This window comes from Phlebotomus papatasi, chromosome 2 (assembly GCF_024763615.1).
Source record: "Phlebotomus papatasi isolate M1 chromosome 2, Ppap_2.1, whole genome shotgun sequence".
Lineage (NCBI taxonomy): Eukaryota > Metazoa > Arthropoda > Insecta > Diptera > Psychodidae > Phlebotomus > Phlebotomus papatasi.
The window spans coordinates 9,259,863-9,287,386 of record NC_077223.1 but is presented as its reverse complement, the minus strand read 5'-3'; the positions used below and the strand labels follow the sequence as shown (position 1 = coordinate 9,287,386).

Sequence of the window (27,524 nt, the reverse complement as noted above, 5' to 3'; positions counted from 1 at the left end):
ATTTCGACTTTATGACATTTTTCTGATCTAAAAGGTGTGCCGAAGACATAAAAATTAAATTTGATCAATAATTGATTTTGATCAGCAAAATAGTAAATTTAGTCAGCACAAAATTAAACTGAGAGAAAATTAAATTAAAAATTTGGTCACTTTTAAAATTGAATCCAGCCAGCACCAAATTAAATTTGATCAGCACCAAAATAAAATTAAGTCAGTAATTAAATTTCATTCGCAAGAATTTAAATTTGATCAAGAATTGAATTAGATCAGCAAAACCTAAATTTAATCAATTAAAAATTGAATTTGACTAGAATATAAATAAAATTTGGTGTGTAGTGGCTCCGGCACACCTTTTAGATCGAGAAGATTTTATGTAATCGAAATTCAGATGCCTCTCTTTCTGAAACATTTTGCATATATATCTTTCCCAGTCTTTTGGACTCTTCTTCTACTTCTTTTGAACATCACGCCAAATTAAATTGAGTTCCATCGAATTTTGAATCCGAAAGAATGGGACATCTTTAAGCAAAACATTTGAGAAAGAAAGGGAAGTGAATATTGATCACATGAAATTTTCTTGATCTAAAAGGTGTGCTAGAGCCACACCACACAAGTAAGTAATTAAATTTGATCAGCGAAAACTCAAATTTAACCGATAAAAAAAAATTAAATTAAACACACAAAGTTAGATTGAACTAAATTTAATTTGGTTTGATGTTCGAAGGAAGAAGAAGAGTGCGAAAGAGTAAGATAGACATATGCAGAGCTTTTAAGAAATAAAAGGGTTGTAAATTTTGACTGTAAAATTCGAATCCTTTCCTTTCTTACACGTTTTGCATGTGTCTGTCTCATTCTTTCGCACTTTTCTTCTTCTTTTGAACATCACAACAAATTCGATTTAGCTCAATCGAATTTGAAGTGCGAAAGAATGAGATAGACATATGCAAATCTTTTGAGAAAGAAAGGGACACGAATTTTGATTTTATGAAATTTTACCGATCTTATCGATCGGGGCCATTATGAACAATTAGATCTATGGGGTAAAAAATATGTTTTGCATTTATTAGGGCGTTTCTGCAATTTTATCATAAGGCATCTTCTGTGCATATGCAAATTTTCTTGATGGATAAAGCTAGTTTGCGTGGTTTCTTCGACCCTGAAAATGTGCATAATCCCGGGCACTGCACAGTATAAATTCTAAAAATTTGAACTCCTGTTTCTTAATTACAAAATACTAAAACTTTACATCGTTTTACATTACAATAACTGTGAATAAGAGACAATTACAAAAGAAAGTCTACTCTGAAAAAAAAATGTTTTGTTAAACGAACAAATGGATTTTGTTGAAATTTTTCAAAATTATGTCATTTACCAATTTGACAAAACTTTTTCTTGTATTTTATATGGGAAACACCCTTTTGACAAACTTTTGTCAAGATCCAGTTGGCCGCCGATTTGACAAAACTTTTCTATATTCTGTATAGAAAAACATCCCTTTTACGAACTTGCCTTGTTAATTTGACAAAACATTTTTTTCAGAGTACTTATGGCCTCTATACATTGAGAACAATTTTTGTTAAAAAATGCTTTCTTGAAGGAAATCGTCTGCATTCCTGTAGGCGAAAAGTCAAAGTTCTGTCAAAAATGCAATTTTTGAAGAAAATTCTTCCCAATGTGTAGAGGCTTTTACTCTGAAAAGAAAATGGTTTGTCAAAAGTTTGTTAAAAGGAGTTTACATAAAATAACAAAAGGTTAGTAAATCAGTGTGCCAACTGGATCCTTGGCCAAAAGGAGATTAATATTAAAAAACAAGTTTGTAATTTCCTGAATTTGCAAACCTTTGGCAAACAATTTTAGAGAGGTTTGTCAAAGGTTTTATAATTTAGAAATTAACATCCTTTTAACGAGATTTTACCATTCATTAGTTAAATGTCTTTTTAATTACCAATTTACGAAATTGAAACAAAGCTTCTGTTAATATTTTGTTAAAATTTAATGCTGCCATCTATTGACTGACATCCACTGAACAAAATTGCTAGTTGGGTCTGGTTTTATAAAAGTACATCCAAATGTTTGTCGAAAGTTTGTCAAAACGACAAGAAAACAAACAAATAACCTCGTTTCGACGAGATTTTTTTGTTATTTCTAATTTCACATCCAAAATTGAACTCCATTTGGCCAACTTTTACAAATTCTTACAAACTTTTCTTTTTATCAGAGTAGCTTTCTATTTTATCCAAGACACACTTAGGGAGATTATAACAGATCTTAGGGAGATTTTATCCAAGAGAAGAATCATAGAATGATTCATTCTTGGAATGAGCTCTATCGTTCTAGCCCATTCTGAAAATGTTCAAGAATCATTCTTAACGAAAAATAATTAAGTTTAGATTAAATTGAATTAAAAAGAACTTTCTTTTCAGAAATGTGTCTCTTCTACATGGCTTTTTCAATTTACATTTCCACACGAGTTCTCAGCTGACAAAAAAGCCTGTTTGAAGAAAAGAGAATTTTATGCCAAATTCTCTCTCATTGTATCTAATTTTCTGTGAAAGAAAAAATTACCTTATACATCTTTCACTGAAAAATACTTCCAAAGGTCAATCAACATCCTCCATTAGTGAAAAAGCATATTAGAATCAATTTAATCTTAGACTCTCACGCGGCAGCAGCAAAAAAAAAGAAGAACAACTAAGAAAAATTGAGAACACGAGGTATAATTTCTCTTTCTCCGCCGAGAAAAAGAACATTCCACTAAATTAGTAGATTGAAGTGTGAAATTTTTCTATACTGAAAATCTTAAAGGTATTGCAAAGGTATTTGGTTATTAGGGGATTATGCTTTCGGGATTAAAATTGGTGATGATTCTACGGTCTCCTACTGTCGCCTGTTTCTAATGTTTATCAGTCAACTCACCTGAGCGAGACTTCATTTGCAATTATGACGAAGAGGTAAGCGGGTGTTAGACGCAAGTATCTATAGACAATGAGTAGGATGCTCTTCCAGAAATTGCTCTTAATCAGCAATTGGTTGCTATCTTTTGCCTCGGAGCTCTGGTCAGATTTGTGCTTCCGGAAGAACAGAAGAGTCACCAACAAGCCACTAATGAAGAAGAATGAATCCACTGAGAATGTCGCGTTCCCAATTATTTGATAGAGAAATGACTTTTCAGCTAAATCTCGGCTGTACTGAAAGTACAGAGAAAAGAAGAAAAAAAAAAACAAGGCAAGAAGTAGCGTTAAATGGGCGCCAAATTGTTCTTTTGTTCACGGTCAGTCAGGCTTTTCTTTCACATCCAGAATCATCACGAGAAATGGTCATTTTGCCTTCATTGTCTCATGGGAAGATCATTTGCATACAAAAATAAACGCACTAATTTAATAAAGATTCCCTCAATTCAATGCAAAAAGATAATCAGCAATATGTTATTATAACCATGTATACTGCACTTGTTCAAAGACAATAAATACAAGCTCCATTAAAGTACAAATATCAATTTAAATAAAATCATCTAATGTATTTCCTTTTAATATTACATGCACTTCCTAAATTTCCACTGGTTTTCTTTTCTTTCCATTTCTCGTGTCAGTGAAAAAGATGGAAAGCAGATTTTCTCATGAAATATTGCACCAGGAATTAACCAATCACTTTACATACATTTCACTTGTACTTGAACACATTAACAAATAGCAACATTATAATGAAATTAAAAGTATTTCATTTGTTAATGTTACAGAGAAATTATTATAATACACGGTTTTACTCTGTGAAATGCTCTACAAAGTCATTATGCAATTACAATTAAAATTTGTAGCAGCAGCTTTAAATTTTTTATTTGATTAATGCAAACAAAAATCGACAAAAGAATATCAATTTTGTATACTTTAATCATCATTACTTATATCTGGTTAAATATTTAATCCTAAAAAATATATCAGTTGCATTCTGCTCTCTGATTGAACAGAGTATGGCCAATCAGAGAACGCGATGCGAATGAAATATTTTAGGATCATCATATTTTCTGATTGGATAGACCTTGAAACCCTTGAAAGCTTCCAAAGCTCGCAAAGTTCTAGAAAATCACTGAACACGATTCATCTCTTAAATACAAGGGGGAGATATTAGGGTGAAAATGTTTACACCACTTCCAGGAACTTCCACAATTTGTATGGAAGAGTCTTTCGCACTTCCAAAATTTCGCAGCACTCTCGAAAATGTGGCAATACTTCCAGCACTTCTTGCACTTTAGACACTTCTCATACTTAGAAATCAGTAATTTATTTAATCTGCATGAGCAATCTAATTAGGAAAGCTTTTCAAAAAATCTCAAGAAATTAATTTTTACACAATATTTTTTAAATTTTTCTTATTATTTTGATTTTCTAGCGCCAGATGAAAGAGTATCAACATATTTTGAATTTTCCTAAGAGACGAGTGAAGTTACTTTTGGAAAATAGTAAATTCTGCAAAAAGTATAAAAGTACTAGTGCAACAACTAATTTAGCACTTCATATGTTTCTTAACTTTTTATAAAGCTTGATTCCCTCTTTGGTTTCAAAATCCTTTAAAATTAAAAGAAACAGTTTTTGATGATTTCCTAATCAATTTTTGCAAAAAAGATTGGCTCGATTGGCTATTTTTTTCTGGATCTTTTTCGTTATTGTTGTATTCTCATCACCTGTCGACAATCGATCCAGAAAAGGTTCTTCATCGTAACATTAGGGAAGTGTACCACGGATCGGAATGTTCAGAGACATGCTCCATATTTAGCTGAAAATATGAGCCTCAAAATACTATTTGGTAGTTTTTAGCATGTCAGTTGATACATTAGTGATCCATTTAACTATTTCCGTGTATTTACACTTTTATTATTTACGGAAACTACTAATATATTGGTTTAAATTTAAATGCAAGGATGCAATGTGTTCCGCGGATCGAAAGATACTTAATCAGGTGTTCCACGGATCGGCAGACGTTTTTGTTGAGGATTCTTCTGCTTTCTTGGCTTCCAAATCACTACACGGCTTGAGTGAAGCTTTTTCGTCACCCTTACACTGTGTACTGTATATTCACAAGAAAACTTCTAAAATTGTATAATTTAATGAAATTCTCACTGGTAAATAGTTCTTTCTGTGTGCAATTTTCCACGAACACAAGTGTGTCGATTCGAGGAACAAGTGAAACAGAACGTACTTGTTCGCAAAAAATAATTTATTTTCCATTTCTATTGTCGACATAAATAAAAAAAGGTGCACTGATAGTGAAATTAGAATCACTAAGTATTAATTTTTTAATTAACACAGTTTTGTAAATCATTTTAATCAAACATAAGTTCTCATATTCTCACAAATTCTCATGTCAAATTTTAAGAAAGTGATGATTGTCGTATTTTTGGCTAAGATTCTGAGTGGTTTAATAAATGAGGCAATTAATAACAATTTTCTTAGAAACTGTATGAGAAAATTGGTTTTGTAGATTAATTATGAACCAACATAATGCATTTAGTTAAAAATCATAGAACACTGACGATCGCTTGTACCTTATCAGGAGAAAAATAGCCACATTTATAAAGTTCCCTTTATTCCTTGAAGTGTGAAAAAATATGGCACCCATGTAAGGTAAAGTGCCCTCAAGTCTACCGGTTCCTCAATTCGACAGGTAGAGTTATTTATTCAATTTATTTATATTTGCACTAATATTTGGCGTATGATCTAATATTAATAGGTCAATTATTCCATAAATAAATACGAATCAGTGATAATTTTATAGAAATTCACCATTAAAACATTCAAATATTGACCACCGGTCGAGTCGAGGAACCGGTCGAGTCGAGGAACCGGTCGACTCGAGGGCACTTTACCTTAACGAGCTTTTAAGCACATTCAAGCTTTACTAAATAGAGTAATACGATATAATTATTGTTTCCCAACATTTTACTAATTTCTTCAATTGTTATTAGACCTTTCCAAAATTAGTCTAATATAAAATGTTACAAACGCATCTTTTCGTCCTTCATTTGGTAAAAGTCCTTAAAAGCATAAATCGACTTTTTTGAAGAATACTTTTGGCATTAGCCAAAACTCTTCCAATATATGCAAAAAGGTGAACAAAAGTTGTGGAGGTGACCTATGGGACACCCCTTAACGACATTCGCGAAAAGTCCCACGAATTTATGCAATCAACCTTATACATACATATTTACGATAAATTAGAAAAAAAATATCAAATTTATTCATTGTCAACTGCAATAGCTATGTCATTATTTGCGAGCCATTACATGAACTTGAAATTCCTGTAAAAATTAAGGAACTCCATTTATTGTCGTAATCGAACTTAAAAATTTCAATAAACCTTTTCAGTTTGCCGCCCGAATTAAAAATCTTAACTAAAAGTAACGTAGTCTGAAAAATACGTAATTAGACAAAAAAAAAACCTTTATATTTGAGCACTCCCACTTCCAAATACTTCCAAGCACTTCATTTTCAGTTGTACACCATTTCCAACCCTAATATCTCCCCCTTGCTTAAATATCATCATCATGATTTTCACCCGCTTATCCCTATTAGCATCGCAGGTCTATGACATCCAGTTTAGCAACCCACGCTTTGTTTATCCTCCGCCACTTCAGGAAGATATTCGGGTTCAATCACAAGCCATTCTTGGCTTTTCTGGGGAATCTGATCTATTAAATATTTTATTTTAATTACGTCCTCTAATTGGACAGATATTTTTTCGACTATGGTGCCCCTAGCGCTAGTTCTACGAAGTTAAAATGTCCTATAAAGATGTAGCGCTTAGCGAGACCTTTCATTTGCGCCCTTACTTGTTAAAATCGGTCAAATAGAACTGGAGATATGACGTTTTGAATTTCGTGAACTTTGACACCTCATATCTCTAGTTCTTTTCTAACCACAGCGAACCCACGCCACTTTCTGGAAACTTCATAGCCTAGTCTACAACACTCTAAAATTTGATCAAAATACGCAATGGAGTCTTAGGAAAAACAAAAGAGGATCACAATACTCGAAGGCATAAACGTTCGAAGGGAGAGTACTTTCCCCTACCAGGGAAATTATCTCGGGACGCCATTTACAGTGCATTTACAGGGGCCGACTGCCACACCAGAATTTCCGTACCGAAAGGGGAGATCAGCTGCGGGAAGTGTGAAATTCCCTCAATCCCAAGACAGTCCACTGAGAAGAGTCACCTCTGACATCCCCAAGAACCGAGAGGTATCTTCGGGAAAAGCGTGATTAGTGGAGAAAGACGTGAGCGAACACAATAATGTGCTCTCTAGAAAATCTGTGCTTTAATAGTTCCCGCCATATCAATTCTCTTGCCAAATCCGGAACAATACTAAAATTTGAGCCCGATGCACAATTGAATTTTTCAATTACTCAACTAAGCCAGTTTTATCCAATTCGGCCGACAAGAACAGTTTACTCGATGTTATTCTTAGCTCCTAATATTTAACTCAAAATCGAATTTTCACGCATTTCGAGATCATCTGTACAGAACATCAGCTACTCAGATAAGCTTATCTGAGCTTATCACTGTTTTTTCTTGTACAATTTCCTACCCCGTGAGGTGCATGTATTTCAACAGGGAATTCAAATCTATTTCGAGTCTGAGCTTAATCATTAGATTAGGCTTTTTTTTCTTAAACTCTTTTCTTTTCTTCTTTCTTTATATAGGGGAAATGCTCATAATTTTGTCCAGTTTCTTATTTTGGACACTTTGAGGATAACATTGGACACTAAAAATAAATTGATTAAAATGATGGATTTTTATTCCAATATTTGATCAATAATGAATTCTATCTAAATATTTGTTCTTTTTGGAAGATTTTAACACTAAATACGTTAAAATTTGAATATGATTTGAGTTGAAATTGCTTTGTTGAAAATTCAGTGTGAGCAATTGCTTGCGAGAAATATGACAGAACTTCGTGGCTTACTTCAGTCTTATTTAGTTTTGGTGAAGTACTAACAAAGTTTGTTCGCTGTTTTTGAGTGATATTATTGAATATTCATTGAATATTGTGTTGATTCATGTTAATGGTGATTTGTAAATTTGATCTGAAGTGAGATTTGCCTTGTGAATTAGATTTTTCGTGTGAAAAATGGGAAATATTTTAAGACATTTACCAGTGAGGTGATGATTCTTATTTTGGACAGATGTTTTTCTCACGAAATTTCGTGAAGTTTTAGCTTTTGTGATGACTAGGTTGGACAAATGCCTGGAGAAACAAAGGAGCATCATCTCTACGAAAGAGATGTAGCGAGAAATGCCTTGAAAGGCTCCCGGAAAGGTCAGGGAATGAGCGAATCCGCACGTACTTGGAGTATCGAAGTCAACTCACTTTAATGAATGATATGGAAAGTTTCCGGGCTTCTGTGACATTCTACGTTTCCCTTACATGAACAGGAAGAGGACTTGGTAAGATTGGTTCATCAAATGAAGAACAATGGGCATCCTATTGAGGCAGATTAGCTGTCCAAATTTACAGTCAAGTTGGACAAATTAATAAACAAGTTGTCCAAAATAAGAGCCAAGGTCACCTCTACTTATCAATTCATTTTTAAACGTATTAAAACGATTTTTAATAAAAATAAGACGATAAATAGCTTGCTAAGTTTCTAAACAACCCTTCTGAAAAGAGAGTAACAAGAAATGTCAATTAGTATAGAAAATATCGCACTTCAAACTTGGAACTTCGATGCTTATAAGCAGACTGTCCAAAATTATGAGCACTTCCCCTACTCGTTTTTTTTTTAGTATTTTTTTCTTTTTGCTTTTCTTTCACGCCACACTTTTTCGTTCCTTATTTGTAGTGCTTTTTTTTGTAAAAATTGAAAATTGAAATAAATTGAATAAAAAATATTAATTTATGCTAAAATTGGGTAATTTAAAATTATTTTTTAAATTTTAATTGTGAAAAAAAAAAGAAAAACACTAAGGAAAGCTGTTCCTTTTCTTCTTACTTTTTTTACAATTCAGTCTTTCCGGTCTTCCTGTTCTCTTTGGCCATCTGAAACAGCAAGGACATCTCAAGTGTTCCCAATTGGAAATACAGTGGGACCTCGATAGAGTCAACCCCCGATAGAGTCAACAGCTATTTTTTTACTCTACGGACTCCGATAGAGTCAACTTGGACCCAAATTGATTCCGATAGAGTCAACTTTTCTTTCATTATTGAACTAACAATATTATATGATTTTATTATGATCTTCTCGAAATTAAAACTAGTCTTTTTGTGTACCAATGTAACGTTTTAAACACAAGGAAAACATTTATGTAAGTATATGGTAATTATGATAAAGCTCGTATATTGACCGTGTAATCATTTTTGAACAAAATAATTTTCTTCTCGTGATTTTAAGCGTTTTGACCGATTTAAAGTTCTGTTGTCTTTTCTTTCTTGTCTTAAGATTTTTTGATTAAGCCTATGATCGCAATGATTAAGCCATCATTAATTTGGAAGTGAATAATATTATGGCACAAACACAAAAAATATGAACTCGAATTACAAAAAGAAAAACGTACAGGATGCTAGTTTTTTGAGCATAATATAGTGAAGAAATATTTTCAAACTTTTTAAAGAACTTACTTGTTAAAAAAATGTACATGATAAACGAATAAAGATTAGCATCGTAAAAAAAATTTGGATCAAAAACAAATAAGCAACGGAAAATTAAAATTGGTCAGTAAAAAACGGTCTTACTTTTTTTGTACATTTAAGATTTAAGTACCCAATCTTCCGAAAAAAAAACCGTACGACGTGTTTTCCTGTAACCACAAAAAAAAAACGATTTTGGTGGTGAAGGGGAGGTGTAAGGAGGAAATGATGGTCATATTAATAATCCTGAGGTTGACTTATTAGGGGGTCATCAGAAGACTTCAAGTCGATATCTCTAACCATTTAGCGCCCATATAACAGAAAAAAAAGAAAAATATGAGAACAATTGGTATTATTGCTTTTTTGTGAAGTTTAGAGCCATAGTTAAAAGAACTATCAATCTCTTCTTTTATACATTAAAAGTTTAAAAGAAATTTAATTGGGCTCGAGTGTATGAATAAATAACTAAAATTCTTGTCAATAACGTTAATTGCATCAAAATTTTCAAGAATTAAATATGTACAAGAGCTCAAAAAAAAAATTGAAAAATAAATCGTTAAGACACTATTTCCGTATCTTAACATCGTGGGTTGACTTCAATATTACCACATAAACAGTAATTTATACTCAAGACATTTACTAATAATAAAAACATTCCGTAAAGTCATATCTTAATCTCCAACTTTTGCCCAAACGTGCGACTTTTTTTGGAATAGAGGGTGTAGTATTTATGGGCTAATTAAATAATATTCGACTATTGTTTTGAGTTTATCAATGGCATAGTACAAACATAAAATAATATCCCGTTCTATCAAAATTTCATATTTTAATTATTTTTTTTAGGATTCCAATAGAGTCAACGAATCCAATAGAGTCAACAAGCCTGGAAATAATTAGTTGGCTCTATCGAGGTCCCACTGTAGTTCCAAATTACCCCATTTTACCCTATTAGAGATTCTTGTGTGATTGTGTAATTTCAATTTTGCAAATTTGTCTGTCAAAAATTGCCCCAGTAACTAATGATGCATCAAGCAGTCATTTTTGTATGAACGATCGATTGTCGTATCTGCATTTTTTTTATCATTTCGCGCTTAAAAACTTTGAATTTATTTAAAAATATAAATTTTTCAATTTAAAATTCAGCTAAGAGCATTTTTGTAATAATAAAAGCAATTAATGCCCTGAGAATTGAAAAACTGCAGAGATCACAAAGGGCGTCAGAGTAATAAAGTATTATATAAAAAATTATATTTTATTATCACTGTTTTGAAGTTTAAGTATGGATTTTAAAGACCATAATTATTGTTTAAAATATAGTGAAGATTTTTATTTTATCTCTGCACAAGACATTTTCTCTTCTATTGGAGCATGTATGATATTGCTGAAGATTAAATCTTTTTAATCGACTTTAGCCAACTTTACAATTAATGAAACATGACATTTTCTCGTGGAAATTCCTCTCAATTTGCTTCATATCCCTAAATTACCCATCGTTGTGGCTTTTTCTCACTGTTTTGTGTGGTAATTCAAAAGCTCATAAGCCATTAATGTGGAATGTTTATCCGTATTAGCACTTTGTACATCATCCACATTAACTTCTTATTCAGCTCTAAGTTGCTCTAAATGTTCTCTCTCTCTCTTTGGAGGAAAAGAAGACTCACCCGATTCTCGCCGATGGCAAAGACCTGGAGATACGTATGCACCATGATGGTCCACATGAGCGACATAAAGCGGATGCCATGGAGAAAAGGCAGAGAATCTTGAGCTGGCCTCTTGAGGGACAGGATGATGCGCGTGTTGGAGCAGATGGAGAAGCTGAGGAACAATTGGGCTAGAGTGCCTGTTGTCATAAGTGAAAGGGGGGAAGCAATTAGTGGCGATGACGCTTGCCTCAAGGCTTTTTTATTGATGGTCTCTCAAATCAATTACCTGTGCGCTCCTCCGTAGACATATTCCCCTTACGCCTGTGCCTCGATTCAATGTCCACTTTATCCTCGGCGCCAGTCTCATACATTCTTATGCTATTGCTCTGCCCATTGGTATGACTCCTGCACTCAAGACCATCCTCCGTCTGACTGTTCATCTCGCGCCTGGAGCGTTTTGTGCGCAAGCGACAGTCATAGAATGTGGCCAGGAGCATGATGACCAGCGTTGCGGCGGACGTAATCCCCAAAGCTTTCAGTCTCTCATCATCTTGATACCTATAGTCACCGGGAACTGTTCTTACTTGTGACACCTTCAGCGTGAAATCTTCGGTAGTGAGAGGTCTCTTAGACTGCTGGGCGCACGTTCTCAATGTTGGATCGGACAATAGGAGCAATTTAACATCATCCGTGGAGCACGATATCGGAAGGCATTGCCCTACTTGAATAGATTTTGTCTGTGGCGAGAAAATTTAAAGAGAAAAAAAAACGCAGAGAGGAAAAAAGGCGGTTAATTATCCAATTATACACTTCTTTTCGTGGGTCTTTTGTCGTGTTACTTTTGATATAAAAGGTTTCATTTTGATCATGACTCTGGCCACGGTGTATCGGAATTTGATGGTGTTGCGACTCAATTCATTGTTTATTTCAGCACAGAACTCCCTCGAGCCCATCCAGAATAAGTTGCCAAATAGAAGCTGACCACGATACCTTCCAGAGGAATCACTCGCTGTTTCATGGAACACCCAAAAAAATACAGAAAGAATACAGTAGTAATCATTACTTCAACAACACCTCTAAAAGTCAATGAAAATTATAGGCAAATGTTTTAATGGAAAAAGTCCTACTGTGCACTGCTACTGTGCTACCGTTTACTTAAAACTTTTTATACAAACACTGGGAGAAATCCGGAAAAGTTAAAATAACATTCCGGAAATGTTAATTTTACCCTGAATTATTGATCCGAAGACGGTGTAAATATTACCCTTTTTAGGTATATTATGGGTTAAAGTTACCCTTCTTTCATGTTAATTTTACCCTTAAAAGGTGTAAAATTAACATTAAAAAATGTTGATATATTTTTACACCCAAAAAGTATAAAAGTTATACCGAAAAAAAGTTAATCGCAGCCTCTTTTTTTCTCAGGGATGCGTATGCTAATTCGGGCCAATTATTGAATGGAATTTATTGAAAGGGACAATACTTTGGGACCATTTGGCATTTGTATGTGAAAGTAAGAAATTGGCTTCAACTTTGAGGGCCACTCGCCCGGGACTAGTTTGGGACAATGAAGACCTCTATAAAGAAGAGTATTTCGAAATGTACCATTTGGCGCATTAGAGAATCTCCCTTACTAGTTCGTTCCTGAGATAAAATCGTACGTGTGTCTCGGATAAAATAGAAAGTCGGATAGACTTTTATTTAATCCCAAAATGAAGTTGAGTTGCAAAAAAAGGTTTTAAGAACAACAATTAGAATAAAAAATCGTAAAGAAAATTAACACTAAACTTACCAAGACCCGGTCAAAATTACCGGTTTAAAATTAACACAAATTTAAATTTTATTAATTTCTTAAAATATGCATGTAGGGTAAAGTGATATAATTTGGAATTAGTGTTACAAGTTGGACAATTTGCCGGTACAAGTTGGACATGGCCTTTTTCTTGATAAATACAGTACAAAATTTGTTTTTAAGAACAAGGAACCAAATTATAAAACTAAAGCATTAAAATTATACAAATAAAAATGAAGTTTTAAATTTATCAAGACAAAAAGCCCTGTCCAAATTGTACCATTGTCCAACTTGTACCATTTTACCCTAATATATTTTTCAGTGTTTAAATTTTAATTTTTTGGTCTTTTCCAAGACAAATTTGTTGAGTATCCTACCCTACCGCGGTTTGTCATTTGACCGAAAAACGATCAAAAACGGTCGATAGGTTTAGTGTTAATATGAAAGAAAATGAGAATGAGATAAGGGAATAGTATCAGCGAACGGCAGTGTTTCTCGGATCGTCAGGTTATTACCATTTTGTTCCACCAATTCAAGTGAATTTTTAAAAATTATTACCTACTTTTTACCATTTAATGGCAGAATCACATTGACAATTAAATGCTCGCCGTAGCCTCACCGTATTTCGCTAATTTACGCATTTTCATTGCAATTCTTACGCAAAATTTTTCATTACCGCATTACCTTATCTCATACTCGGTGGCACTAGGTGAAAATAATTAAAGAAAATTGGATAAATCAAACAAAAATTCGATAAACGGTGAGCAAGAAAAACTGTACGAATAATTTCTCTTACAGTTTTTTTTTGCTTACCGTTTATCGAATTTTTGTTTGATTTATCCAATTTTCTTTAATTATTTTCACCTAGTGCCACCGAGTATGAGATAAGGTAATACGGTAATGAAAAATTTGCGTAAGAATTGCAATGAAAATGCGTAAATTAACGAAATACGGTGAGCATTTTACTGACAATGTGATTCTGCCCTAACTCTCACAAGAATTTTAGGGGAATTGCCAACAATGACGAAAACCCCTTAATAAAATGAAATGAAATGAACTCTCACAAGAACGCAGTGCATTAGTTCAGTTAATTTATAAAACCGATTTTCCGTGAGACACCTGATTAAATTCGTGATGATCCGAGGTACAGAGTACATAGTTGCAATTACATCAATTCTTTATTAATTTATTGTAAAAATTTAAAATTCAAATACACAGATATATTTAAATGGATCACTAATATAATGATCAGTATTTAGAAAAATATCAAATTGTATTTTGAGGCTTATATTTTAAACTAAATATCGAGCATGTCTCCTAACATTCCGATCCGAGGTGCTCTTCCCTTAACTGTAAGGAATAAATGTAAAAAACTTATTCCTTTTCTTCTTTTCACCTTTATCATGACTAATTAAAAGCTGATACTAAAATTGCTGATTTTCGAAAACATTTCGAACATAAAGCCAGAAAGTAGGCAAAAGTGAGCAAAGGGATCAGTGAGAGCAAACACAAGTAGAGTTTGATTCTCCAATAGTGTCTTGGATAAAAGGTAAATGGAACTCTATTTGTACAAAAAGTCGTTGAAGTTCGCAGAATTCAAATTCAATTTCGAATTTTCATACTACCCAGCTAGCACAGTTAGCAGAATAAAATAGGATTTTCAGCATTTTTTTGCTGAATCGGTCTGCTGGCCAATCAGCAGCTCTCGAACAAAAAGTGCTAAGCAAATACATAAAAATGGCACTGTTTAGCGCTCGCAGTGGATGATGGCAGAACTAAATACTGCCGGTAGATGGCGCCAGGAAGCATTTAGCAGCAAATTTTCTCTTTCATTTTTTTTCTTTTTCTCTCAAAATGTCAAAATGGACTTGGAATTTCCCCTGAAATTATTTATCAACTTGGGGGATATTATAATCACGATTTTTATTACTTATATTATTATAGGAATTATGCTGCGGTATGCTGCCTATAGAGAATGGTCAAATAAGAGTATTAAACATACTCCCGACCAAAAATGTTGCATTTTTTAGTGAATTGCGTCATTATTTTCCCGAGAAAAAAAAATATTTTTTTCTGAGCAAATATTCAGTCGGGGGTTATAAAATTATTCATTATTTATGAAAAATATGTTTTTTCTTTTGCAAAAAGCATATTTTCCTCAATTTTCGCAATTAAATATTGGCATCTTTCCTGGAACAGCCATTGATGTATTATGCTCACAGTCGGTCACAACTATTGTAATTGATCTTGAAACAGGATTTTTCTACTTTTTTAACTTTTTATGGTAAATAAAGTTCCAGATGCATTTAAAAAAATCCATTTAAAATTTGTGACTCCCCCACTTAACTCTTTCGCCTCTTTTGGGACTCTGAGTACACAAAGCAGCATATGAATACTTTGTGGAAAACAATGCTTTTTTTTTAATTATTCAGAACTGATAAAAATCCTATTCTTGTGAATGATTACAAACTATAAGGATGTCTAAATGTAAAATATTTTTTTGTAGGACCTCAATTACAATAGACTCTCACTCAATCGGATCTTTTTCAATCGGGCGACGAATTTTGTTGACAATTTTCACGTTTAATTATGAACCTAATTCGCTCAAATTCGCTGTAGTTCTTCCTATTTTATCGTGATTCTTTATAATTGAGCGCCCTTTGTGGAATTTACAAAGGCTTTGACGCTCAATTCTATCGCTAAACCGGATGACATTTTGCCCCATATTCCCGATTGAGAAAGAGTCTACTGTAATTTCTGAGCAAAGATATTTTTGATTTAAAAAAAAAGTGAAATTGGCTTACAGTATATGCTGCGGTCCGGAAAGAGTTAATGAGTTCAATAATGCCTTTTAAAAATACTAAAAAAAAATTTCTATGGATACTACAAAATAAAATATAATTGTTTTATCACAATTTAAGTTGAAAAATTTACATAAAAGCGTTTTTGTTTGTTGCGGCAAATGCGGAAAATATATATTTTTTATGTTATAAAATGTTTTATATTTTACAAGTGAAATAAATGTATGATCCGTGCACGATGCATATGCATAATGTATATGCTGCACTTTTATATTTATAAATTTTCGATTATAAATTTTCTAAAGCGTATTTTTACGCAAAAAACTACTTTTATTATCGTGGTAAAATAACAAACCAATAATTATCGTTTTTTTAATACTGTACGTATTCTTTTTTAAATGAAAAATTTATTCAATTTGATGATTCATTTTTTAAATTAAAAAGATATGCATTTATATTTTTTAGAAGAGAGTTTTTAAATACCTTTAAAGTCAGGAAAATATGCTAATTTGTTGGAAATCATTTCAAATAATTTTGAGTAGACTGTGTATACCATTAAATAAAAATTATAGAGGCTCTAAATTCTACATGTTCTTGATCTTCTTGGTATTTCCATGAGGTTCCGAAGTTTTTTCAATATTTCTCGAATTTAGAATTCATTAAATATCAAAATATCTTGAGAATTCCCAAGAATTTCTTGGGTTATTAATTTTCTAAAATCACAGCGGACAAGAATTCTTGGCAATGCAATTTTAATTTAGGTGTAGTATATTTTTTTATAAATGAATTCACAATATTTTTTGATAAAATTAGATAAAAAAATTAAATTTATTGGTCGGAAAAGGTTTAAGAATACATATTATTCAAAATATATTATAAATATGATTTTTTAAAATTTTTGTGAATTTTAAATTTTTTGCTTTATTTTTTAATGTCAAATGTGGTTATTGTAAGAATCATAAAATTGTAATAATGGAAAAGGTTAACCTTAGCTTCTACTCAACTCAGCAAAGACAAAAACCAAGTGCATTAAAGTCTCTCACTCGATTGGGGAAAAAGAATAACTTTGACTAATTGCCACTGCGATCGCTAGTGTAACTTCGAGGTCAGCAGAGCTCAGCTGAAAAAATATATGTTTTCAGCTGATTTGAAAAAGCTTAGCATTTGGTGCTCGCTGGGTAAATTCTCGAACAAAGTGGGGAAAATTTATCAAATATCACACTAAAAAGCGGTCAAAAAGAGTGTCTGAGTGTTTATAAAATTGTCTAATAATGCGACAAGAACAGTAAACGTCGTTGTTTTGTTTTTTTCCTCACAAAAATGTGAAAACCGTACATTTTAAGACTCTTGAGCACTTCGAAATTCGAATAGAATGTACCTCAACACCCTTGCGGAATTATCGCGAAATAAGAATGTCTCTTTTTGGCTTTTGAAATAGGGCTTCAAATTTTTCAAATCCTACTTGGAAATGGTAAGAATGAGCCCGATCACAAGTAGATTTTGATTCTCCAATAGTGTCTTGGATGAAAGGTAAATGGAACTCTATTTGCACAAAAAGTCGTTCAAGTTCGAAGAATTCAAATTCAATTTCGAATTTTCATACTAAATTTTCGAACAAGGTGGGAAAAATTTATCAAATATCGCACTGATCGCACTAAAAAGCTGGCAAAAGAGTTACTCGGTGATTATGGAGTGATTAAATACTGGGGCAAGAACAGTAAACGTCGTTATTCTGTTTTTTTCCTCACAACAATGTGAAGACCGTCACATTTTGACACTTCAGCACTTCGAAATTCGAACAGGATATAACTTCCGCCACCTTGCGAAAGTATTAAGAAGTAAGAAAGTCTCTTTTTTGGATCTTCAAATAGATTTTCGAATTTTTCAAGATCTACTTCTGTACGGAAAGAATATGGGGTTTTTCTATTTCGAAAGATCGATTTCGAATCAACATACCCTTTTTTTATTAAAGGGTATTAATTACAATACGATTAATAATAAACAGAGTATAATCCAGGAATATGAGATGATTCAAATAGTATCAATTTGCGATAGTTCTTCCCCTTGGCTATGCAAACTCGTGAAATTCGAATGGAAACAAATTTTCTTATTATACGGGCTTCAGATCTAACTGGCTTAACTCCTCTTATGCCTTATCTGGCATGATGTTTTAGAAAATCGTTGTTTAGGATTGGATTAGTAGGGCAAATGATTCATTAGATTTTGGAAAATAAATAAACTTGCTTGTTATTTAGATTTTTGAGACCTTCGGGAACTGGGCTAAACCTCCAGTCTGAAGCCCGTATTACTGACACATCTAAAACTTCTGCAGATTTATTTCAGGAGCTCAATAAGAAACAAGTGTATTAAAGTACAATTATTTTTAATTAATTTTTTTATAACTGTCAAAGTAATTGATTTAAAAGTGCTTAGTCGAACGTCCTTAATTGAGTACTTAGTGAAAATACTGTTTATATCCTTAATACAAAACTACTTAGTTAAGTCCTTTTACAAAGGCCTTAATTAAGGAGTTAGTGTTAAGGCTGAGTTATGCTATTACAAAGCGCTGACGTTTGTCTCATTTTCATATATTTTTAAGTAGTTGGAAATTCTAAAACAACTCCTTAAAATTAAGTCATTGAATTAAGAACTATTAACTACATTTATTAGACAAGATCAAACCGGGATATCAATTAAAAGATTTTTATTTCAAATTGGGATTTCGAATCAAAATACCCTCGTTTAAATGGGTCCTACGGATCCTAAGTATTGAAAATTTCTAAATGTTAAAAAATATTTTTAAAAAAATGTAAAAAAGATAAAAATAAATTATCTAAAGATCACAAAAATATAGTTTTTGTAGTCTATTTAATATTTCAGATAAACGTAAAAATACTTCAGATAAACTAAGAAATATTTAGTAATGGTAGGATGTGGGATATGTACGAGTATACGTATATTATTGCGATAAATTGTTCTCTTTCTCCGCGACAGATTAGAATATTTATATAACTAACTATTGCAGTTTATTAAAATTTGCAATTTGTTTCTTTTTATTTATTTATAATTACATGTTAGAGAAAATTTTGATATCATTAGAAAGGCCTTGAAAGTTTCTATAATCTCCAATCGCACATTTGATGAAACTAATCAAAAAAAAATACTTTTCGGTTTATCTTTGTTAATTTAGTGGACAGCTATTTTAATGTCCTTACGGATGGCGTCTTCATCAAAAACAGAAGCAAAATATCTCGAAAAAATTGCAAGTACATAAAGAAGCAAAAACATCAAATAAAAAAGAGAAAATAATAAACTCCGATTGTTAAATAAATAATTAAGACAAAGAATATCAGAATAAAGTGAAAAGTATAATCAAAAAGGTTAATCGAAGTCGGAGGCCAATTTTATTATCGCCTTAATATACAATTAAAATGGACAAATGGGCGTCTCGCCATCATTAACCCTCCTACTTTCCCGTTTCGTTTTCTACCGGTGTTTCTTATAAAGTTATCCTTGCTTATTTTAATTCACTTTGTGTAATGCGGATTTTTTAGGGCTTCACTAAATCATGAGGTGAATTGAAATATATCTAAAGTCCCCGAGCACAATCACTGACTATTTGAAATTTAGGGGAGAATGGGGCAGAATTAGTCAGGGTAGAATTAAACATTGAAGTCTTATAGTTTTTTAATATTGAGCAAATCACTATTCACTCAGGGGAATTAACATCTGTGTTTTATGCAAAGAAAAATTTTATTTATTGACTAACTCCGGCCCTTGTATTCCCTATTTCTTTTAATTATTAAAGGTGCCGTTTTAGATATAAAACAAAAAACTGTATGTAAGTTTCCAAATAAACAATGAATTTTTAATTTTTAACACACAGTGTGAATTTTACATATAATTTAGTCGAATTGAATAACAATAATATTAATAATACAATATAGATCTTTAGATTTGGTTCTAATGCCCAACGCACAATCACTTTTGATTGTAAACAAGTTTTTAAAATTTTCAATAAGTGTGAGCGAGACAAATAGATCTAGATCTCACTAACTCTCATTGAAATGTCAAAAACATGTGTGCAAAACAAATGTTATTGTGCGCTGGACATAATACAAAAAATATTATCATAGTTCTCCAAAAATTTATAAAAGACCCTCATTTTCAGACTCCTTAGTGTAAAAATCGTCCTCAGCACAAATTTAGAAGTTTTTGGCAATATGTTCTTACAAAATAAAATTTTTTGGGACATTTTCCCTTAATTCAACACTATTTAAAATAAAATGTTTTATTTATTTAATTTTTCATTAATTTGGTAAATTTATTAATTTCATCCCTTAAAATGCGTCTGCCGCCGTCTCAACTGTGTTGACTAGCCTCCAAAGCCAAATGGTAGAAATGCTTCTTCATTGACTGTGTAATATTTGAACAGAATTGTGATTTTAGAAAAATAAATTTAGAACTTAATGGCGCTGGCACACCTTTTCAATTTAGTGAAATTCAATCGATTGAAATGTTACCTCTTGCTCTTTCAAACTGAAATAAGATATGTTTGTCTCTTTCTGTCAAATGAAAACTGAAATTTCAATTTCATTTTCAATTTTAATTTGAAATTTCATTTGACAGAAAGAGACAGCTGTATCTGATTTCAGTTTGAAAGAGTAAGAGGTAAAATTTTAATCGATTGAATTTTGCTCAATTGAAAAGTTGTGTCAGTGCCATAAAAATACGTTTTCTAAAATCAAAATTTTATTCAAAGATTACACAGTCAACGAAGAAGCATTTCTGCCATTTGGATTCAGACGCTGTTTAACAACGCTGCGACGGCGGCGGATGTATAGTAATGAGGAAAATGTAGTTTGATTAAATTATTATTATTATTATTTTTCTCTAAATACAGTCAAATTATTTCGGGTTTTCCCTTGGTTATCTTTAAGTTTGCATTCTTGCAAAAAATTCGGTTTTGATTTTCGTTTTCGTGTAGGGTAAATGTCCTAATTCAAAACCATTTCCAGACGCTTTAACTTTGACAAAAGATTAAACACATTATGTTCATATTTTTTTTGAAGAGAATTACATAAATTTGCTCCTTGACTCTTCTAGAATGTTACTGTTTAGTGAAAATTCTTTAGATATAATTTGAAAACTTCTTAAATACAAGAAAAATACGCGAGCGTAAAATTCTTCTATTGGAAACATATTAATCCAAATGGAGACAAGGAAAAGTTTCTAATTGGAAACAAACAGCGTAAGTGAAACCGTGACGAAAAACTTCCAAAACCTTGTTGAGTTGCTCTTGAGTGCAGGATTCACAACAGTCACCTTATTGTGTTTTTCATTAGAAAACATGGTTGATCTATGAAAAATTCAATGATGAAAAAGTACATTTTCAATTTTTCGGAGATATTAACAAATTAAAATTTGTGAATATGAATTGATTTTCGCTTTATTTAGAGCAAAATTAACTAAATAATGAAACTGTGGTGTAGAAAATATAAAAATATAGTAATTTAGTACTGTATTTATCACGAAAACACTGACGTTTCCATTTGGAGTAGCGAAAATTTCCATTTGGAGCAGGTTTTGAATTAGCTTAATTTACCCTACCTATCTGTACTCTTCACTGTTATTGAATTTCGAATTAAATCTAAAAATAATGCGCAGTACCGTAAAATTATTATATTATTTATTTTCGAACATCTATGTCATGCTTGTGTCTCGTTTATCGCTGACTTACTATAACCGGTCACACAAGGTAAATGTCAGAAACCCATAGCATTGACCGTGTAAGCCAGCTCATATAAACGAGCTTCATTATGCAGATCATTTTAAAAATGGCAAAAAACAAACGAGCAGTAAAAAATTCAAAATGGGCAGTAAAAAATTAAAAAATGAGCAGTAAAATATCTGATTATGGTCAGTAAAAAACTTAAATCTTTACAAAAATTGGTCTATTTCATATATTTAACATTTAAAAAAGTTCCATATAGAGTGAAAAGCCCTTTATTTTCCCTTTGCCAAAATTTGGACGATAATATCACTGTTTCAACATTTTTTGTTACTGATCAATTTTAACTTTTTACTGCTCATTTATTCAATGCCTTTAAAAATTACATAGCAAGTTTTATGAGATATAGGAAGAATAAAAAGGATTAATCTCATTTGATTGGGGGAAATGGGGTACTTTTGATTGAGGTAGCTTTAAAATATAGCTTTTTTCTTTACTTTTTAAGCGGAACTGAGTCTTGTCATCATACAATTCAGTTTCACATTTGGTTTGTAGAACAAAATTATATCATGATAAGGTCCAGCTTCATTTAAAAAATAGGAGAAAAATTTTAATGTTTTACTGAATGCTTTTTTTAGTACGTTACTGTTCTCAAATGCGTCTGCATTATCGACTTTTCTCTGTTTAGGTTCTTGCCTTGACTGTATTTCCCCGATCCTCGCCGTATTCTAAAGCCATCAACCAGTGGTGACAGAATCCAACACGAAGAAAAGTCAGTAGTGCAGAAGCACTTGAGAACAGTTAAGTGCTAAAAGTTATATTTGTTTTTTCATTATGGTATGGGCAGAAGACAGGAACAGGGCACAGGAATGGAATTAAGTAGTAAAGGGAGTAAAGACCTTCAAAAAAGAATATATTGTTACTACCAGGGGCCCATCAAGCGTAATAAAAAGTGAAGCTATTTTTCACTTTTTCTTGTAAAAATTTTGCAGATATTGCACCGCGACTTAAACAAATTTGCTCGTAGTTCTTGTATTATTTCGGCGGGCATTATGAAATATGTATTTTTAGATAGCTTTTAATGCACAATTTCGAAATATATCAGACTGACAAGTCAATTCTCTTTAGGAAAAAACTTGCCAATAGTCTTCAGTGCCTCTATGGAAAAAGGTATGAAAAAGGAAATGTCGAGAGGCCACTGGTTATTACTGTAATCTTTCTTAATGGTCTTTTTTTTTAAACTGGCCTTTAACCGGTTAACCGATTTCACAGTTTCCCAAAACCTGTTAACCGCCTACTCTAATAAACCCGATTATTTAGAATCCCTAACAAACCTAAACCAATTCATAGCAATTATGCTGTAGTGATATCGTGCTGAATTAACTATAATAACGAGTTTGAGAATTCTTCAGAACATTCTCACTTCAGAAGATTTAATAGGCTATTTAGTTTTGGTTCTAACCTCACTTTATAACACATTCACAGTATTTGCCATAAAATTAATAATACTGAGATGTTCTATTTGAAATGATTGCTTCTGTAATAACCAAAGTCTGTGACTTTTTTTATGACTAAAAGAATCTCAGGTAAAAATGAAAAATTTGCATGCGAAATTTTTCTGCACGACACAGTAGCGGTATCATCGTAATCTTTCTCTAGAATTCTTCTTGCATTACTAACACTTAATTTGTTTCTCGTCATCTTTTGCTGAGTTTGTCGTGGGAAAGGACATGAAAGAATCGCATAATATTTTTTTCTCCAACCTATGGTTCCATCGAGCGAAACATTACACAATATTAAATCCAATATAATAGAAAATTTTTCACGGTTAAGTGGTGTATTATTCATAAAACACATTGCCCTCGGGCAAATTGAGGCACGTACAAGAGGAGAATTTCCTCTCTCTCAAAAAAAAAAGCGTGGCACATCATCTAGACTCTAATCTCAACAATGTAAATAGTATCGAGAAAAGAAGATCAGCTGAATAGATGAAATTCCAAGGGGGTTAACAGGTGTCTACTAGAGAAAATCCCTCATCGTGACTCGATAAATTTCTCAATCATTCCTTCGCACCTTTCTCCATATCTCTTATTCAATGTTTCATTCACTGATTCTTAGAATTTTTTATCGCGTGAATCAGATTTTTTTTTGTCTTGCACAACACCCTCTTGTCCAATCAATAACCCATCACTCTAGCCCTGTTTTAGCAAGAGTTATGGTGGTATTGCAATGAAAAATAAATATGCTTTTTAGCATTTTACTGTTCTCAAGTGCTTTTGCATTATCGACTTGTCTTTTTGTTGGTTTCTGTCCCGACTGTTCTCCCCAGGCATCGGCTGTGTTCTAAAACGACCAAATAGTCGTTACAGGAAACAAGACAAAGAAATGTCGATAAGGCTGAAGCTGTTGAGAACAGTAAAGTGCCAAACATGAATGTGTTTCTTTTAGCACTATATGGTTCTCGACAGGTTCAGCTTTATCGACTATTCTTTGTGTTGATTTCTGCCTTGATTATTCTTTTCAATCTTCGCCTTATTCTAAAATAGTTATGGCAGGAACCAACACAAAGAAATGTCGATAATGCAGAAGCACTTGAGAACAGTAAAGTGCTAAAAATGAACGTGTTTTTTAACACTTTATGGCCTCTACACATTGGGAGCAATTTTTGTCAAAAATTGCTTTTTTGAAGGAAATTCCCTGCAGCGTTGTAGGGGGAAACGTCAAATTTCTGTAAAAAACGCAATTTTTGATGAAAATAGCTCCCAATATGTAGACGCCTTTACTGTTCTCAACAGATTCAGCCTTATCGATTTTTCTTTGTGTTGCTTCCTGCCTCGCCTCTTCTCTGTAGTCTTCGTTATGCTCTAGTGGACACAGGAACCTATACTCAGAAAAGTCGATTATGCAGATGCACCTAAGAACAGTGAAGTGCTAAAAAAATTAACGTGTTTTTTTAGCACTTTACTTTTCTTAGCAGCTTCAGCATTATCGACTTTTCTTTGTGTTGCTTTCTGTCTCGACTATCTCTCCAATCTTCGCTGTATTCTAGAACAGTTGTGGCAGGAACCGACACAAAAAATTGTCGATAATGCAGAAGCACTTGAGAACAGTAAAGTACTAAGAATCAACGTATTTTTTAGCACTTTATTGTTATCAACGGCTTTAGCCTTATCGACTTTTCTTTATGGTGGTTTCTGTCTTAACTGTTCTCTGTAGTCTTCGCTGTGTTCTAGTCGACACAGGAACCTATACACAGAAAAGTCGATTATGAAGATGCACCTAAGAACAGTGAAGTGCTAAAAAAATTAACGTGTTTTTTTAGTACTTTAGTGTTCTTAGCAGTTTCAGCATTATTGACTTTTCTTTGTGTTGCTTTCTGTCTCGACTATCTCTCCAATCTTCGCTGTATTCTAGAACAGTTGTGGCAGGAATCGACACAAAGAAATGTCGATAATACAGAAGCACTTGAGAACAGTAAAGTACTAAGAATCAACGTATTTTTTAGCACTTTATTGTTCTCAACAGCTTTAGCCTTATCGACTTTTCTTTATGGTGGTTTCTGTCTTAACTGTTCTCTGTAGTCTTCGCTGTGTTCTAGTCGACACAGGAACCTATACACAGTAAAGTGCTAAAACTTAACGTGCATTATCGACTTCAGCATTATCGACTTTCTTCGTGTAGGTTTCTATCTCAACTGTTCCCCTCAGTCTTCATCGTGTTTGAGAATAGTCGAGACAGGAACCTATACATAGAAAAGTCGATTATGCAGAAGCACTTGAGAACAGCAAAGTGATAAAAAAAAACATATTCGTTTTTCATTGAAGTAGCACCATTAATCACTCCAATTCCCAAGATGCCCTGGAAAAACACCTCCAAATGCGGCAATTGCAAAAAAGAATAAATGCAGAAATAAAAGCAATAGACTTTGCAACACTTAATTATATCCCATTTAGAGTAATACCATTATTCTTTTCCTGATTCATTTATTACTTTTGCATGTTTTTAAAATTAATTCAGTGGTATTCAATCGCGTTAAAAAATCTCTGCAGACGGGAATCCTGACCTCGTTCTTGCAAAAATTGCATTTTGTAGAAATGTCGTAAAATATAATGTTATAATTTGAATTTATAATAATTGTACTACCTTCATCACAAAGGTTGTGGTATAAGAAAGCAAGTTTGCTGGTGCAATCCATCTCTATTTCAGAATTTGAAATTAGCATTTACGATGAAGGTGCAACAATTATGTAGCGGAAAGGGACATACTAAACTTTACGATTATTCTAATTGAACATCTGGTAGAAGTTCTTAAGACAAGAGTTTGCACAACATTAATTTATTGTCTTTGACAAAAGAGAAAATACGCGTAAAACTCATTTTTAATGCGTGCATCTTCTTCAGAGTTATTGCTGAATATATTTAAGGTTAAATTAGTAGGGAGAATGGGGCAGTTTCATGCATGCAAGACTTTTGCATATAAAAATGTTTGATCGGAAAAATTTTGCACAGTTTTAAAACAGCCTATAAACAAGAGAAACTATCTGAGTTTATTTTCTTTCAATCTCATTACTCATTGTGGAAATCAGTTTAAAAAAAACTTCAAGTGAGTGAAACTACCCCGCTCTCTCCTACAGTTAGACTAAATGCAAATTTTGTGAAAGGGATATTTGTAATTAGCACTGACAAAGATCAGCAATTTAGCGACATTAAATTTAAAACCTTTTCTAATTCTAAACATTAATAGCGAATATCTTCCATGCTAATTTATTTGAAAAGGTTTTGCATCATGAAAGATTAAGCTTTACAAAGATTAGCATAGATTTATATGCATCATTATTTATGCTTGGATATTTTATGGTTAGGACTTCAAAAATTATGTAAATTTTATAATTTTGACGTGTTACTGAATATAGCGATCTTCTTAACACTAAGAAGACTGTTAGGAAAATCGTTTTTCAGTTTTCAATCTTCTTTTAATAAAATTACGGGTGGCAAAGCGTCTCTATCTTTGCGAAGTGTTCGAACTTGTGACTTAGATGCTATACCTTAAAAGTACTTTCGCATAATTTACTGTTTACCGGTTGTCAACCGATGTAAATCCATTCATAAATCACTCAAAAGACCCCACAAAATAATTTTAAGTGTAATAAAAAGAAATTTTCGGTCAAAAAATAACTTATCGGTTCATAACCGGTTCATTACCGGTTTAAAACCGTTTTTGGACCGACTTATAAATCACTGAAAACATTGCTCTAAATTCACCTCATGAGCAATGTAATTGAATTTTGAATAAAAATTAGTTATCGATTATGAATCGGTTCATTACCGGTTCATGACCGATTAGAGTCGATTCAGTTTTAGGGGAAATTCCCAAATCTTTCCAACGAGCTTAAACATGATACCATTCGGTTGAGAAATACGCTCAACCTTTTTGAACTTATTTGACTTTGATAAACCGTTCTTAGGAATGATTCAAATGTATTGACACTGAGAAAAAAAGGGGGTGCGATTAAATTTTTCTCCTCATAAATTTAACACTTTTTAGGTGTAAAAATATATCAACATTTTTTAATGTCAATTTTACACCTTTCAAGGGTAAAATTAACACGAAAAAGGGTAACTTTAACCCCTAATACACCTAAAAAGCATAATATTTACACCGATTTCTGATCAATACTCTAGGGTAAAATTAACATTTCCGGAATGTTATTTTAACTTTTTCGGATTTCTCTCAGTCAGTGAAGGACGAAATGTCCGCTTAGGTAATCTCTAAAACATATCCAAAAATCAAAAAACTGTGAATCTGCCCCCGATACCGATGATAAAATTATTATTTTCCTGGAAAACTAGAGCTATATTCCAATACCCTTATTAACCTCAATGTATAACAGAGATGAGCAAGAACCGTTTGAAACCGAACAAACATGAAATGAAAATTG

The 27,524-nt window shown here is 32.5% G+C and overlaps 1 protein-coding gene across 3 annotated transcripts in view; it reads right to left on the bottom strand.

Annotated features, from left to right (window-relative positions):
• Positions 1-27,524, bottom strand: part of LOC129803663 (nose resistant to fluoxetine protein 6) — a 61,367-nt gene that overhangs the window by 12,477 nt on the left and 21,366 nt on the right. For all 3 annotated transcript variants that reach the window (XM_055850385.1, XM_055850383.1, XM_055850384.1), the window contains exons 3-6: positions 12,102-12,271; positions 11,549-11,999; positions 11,281-11,459; positions 2,917-3,188 (exon numbers count right to left, since the gene is read on the bottom strand). In XM_055850385.1, the coding sequence (XP_055706360.1) occupies positions 2,917-3,188; positions 11,281-11,459; positions 11,549-11,999; positions 12,102-12,271 (1,072 nt within the window). The remainder of the gene's footprint in view (positions 1-2,916; positions 3,189-11,280; positions 11,460-11,548; positions 12,000-12,101; positions 12,272-27,524) is intronic.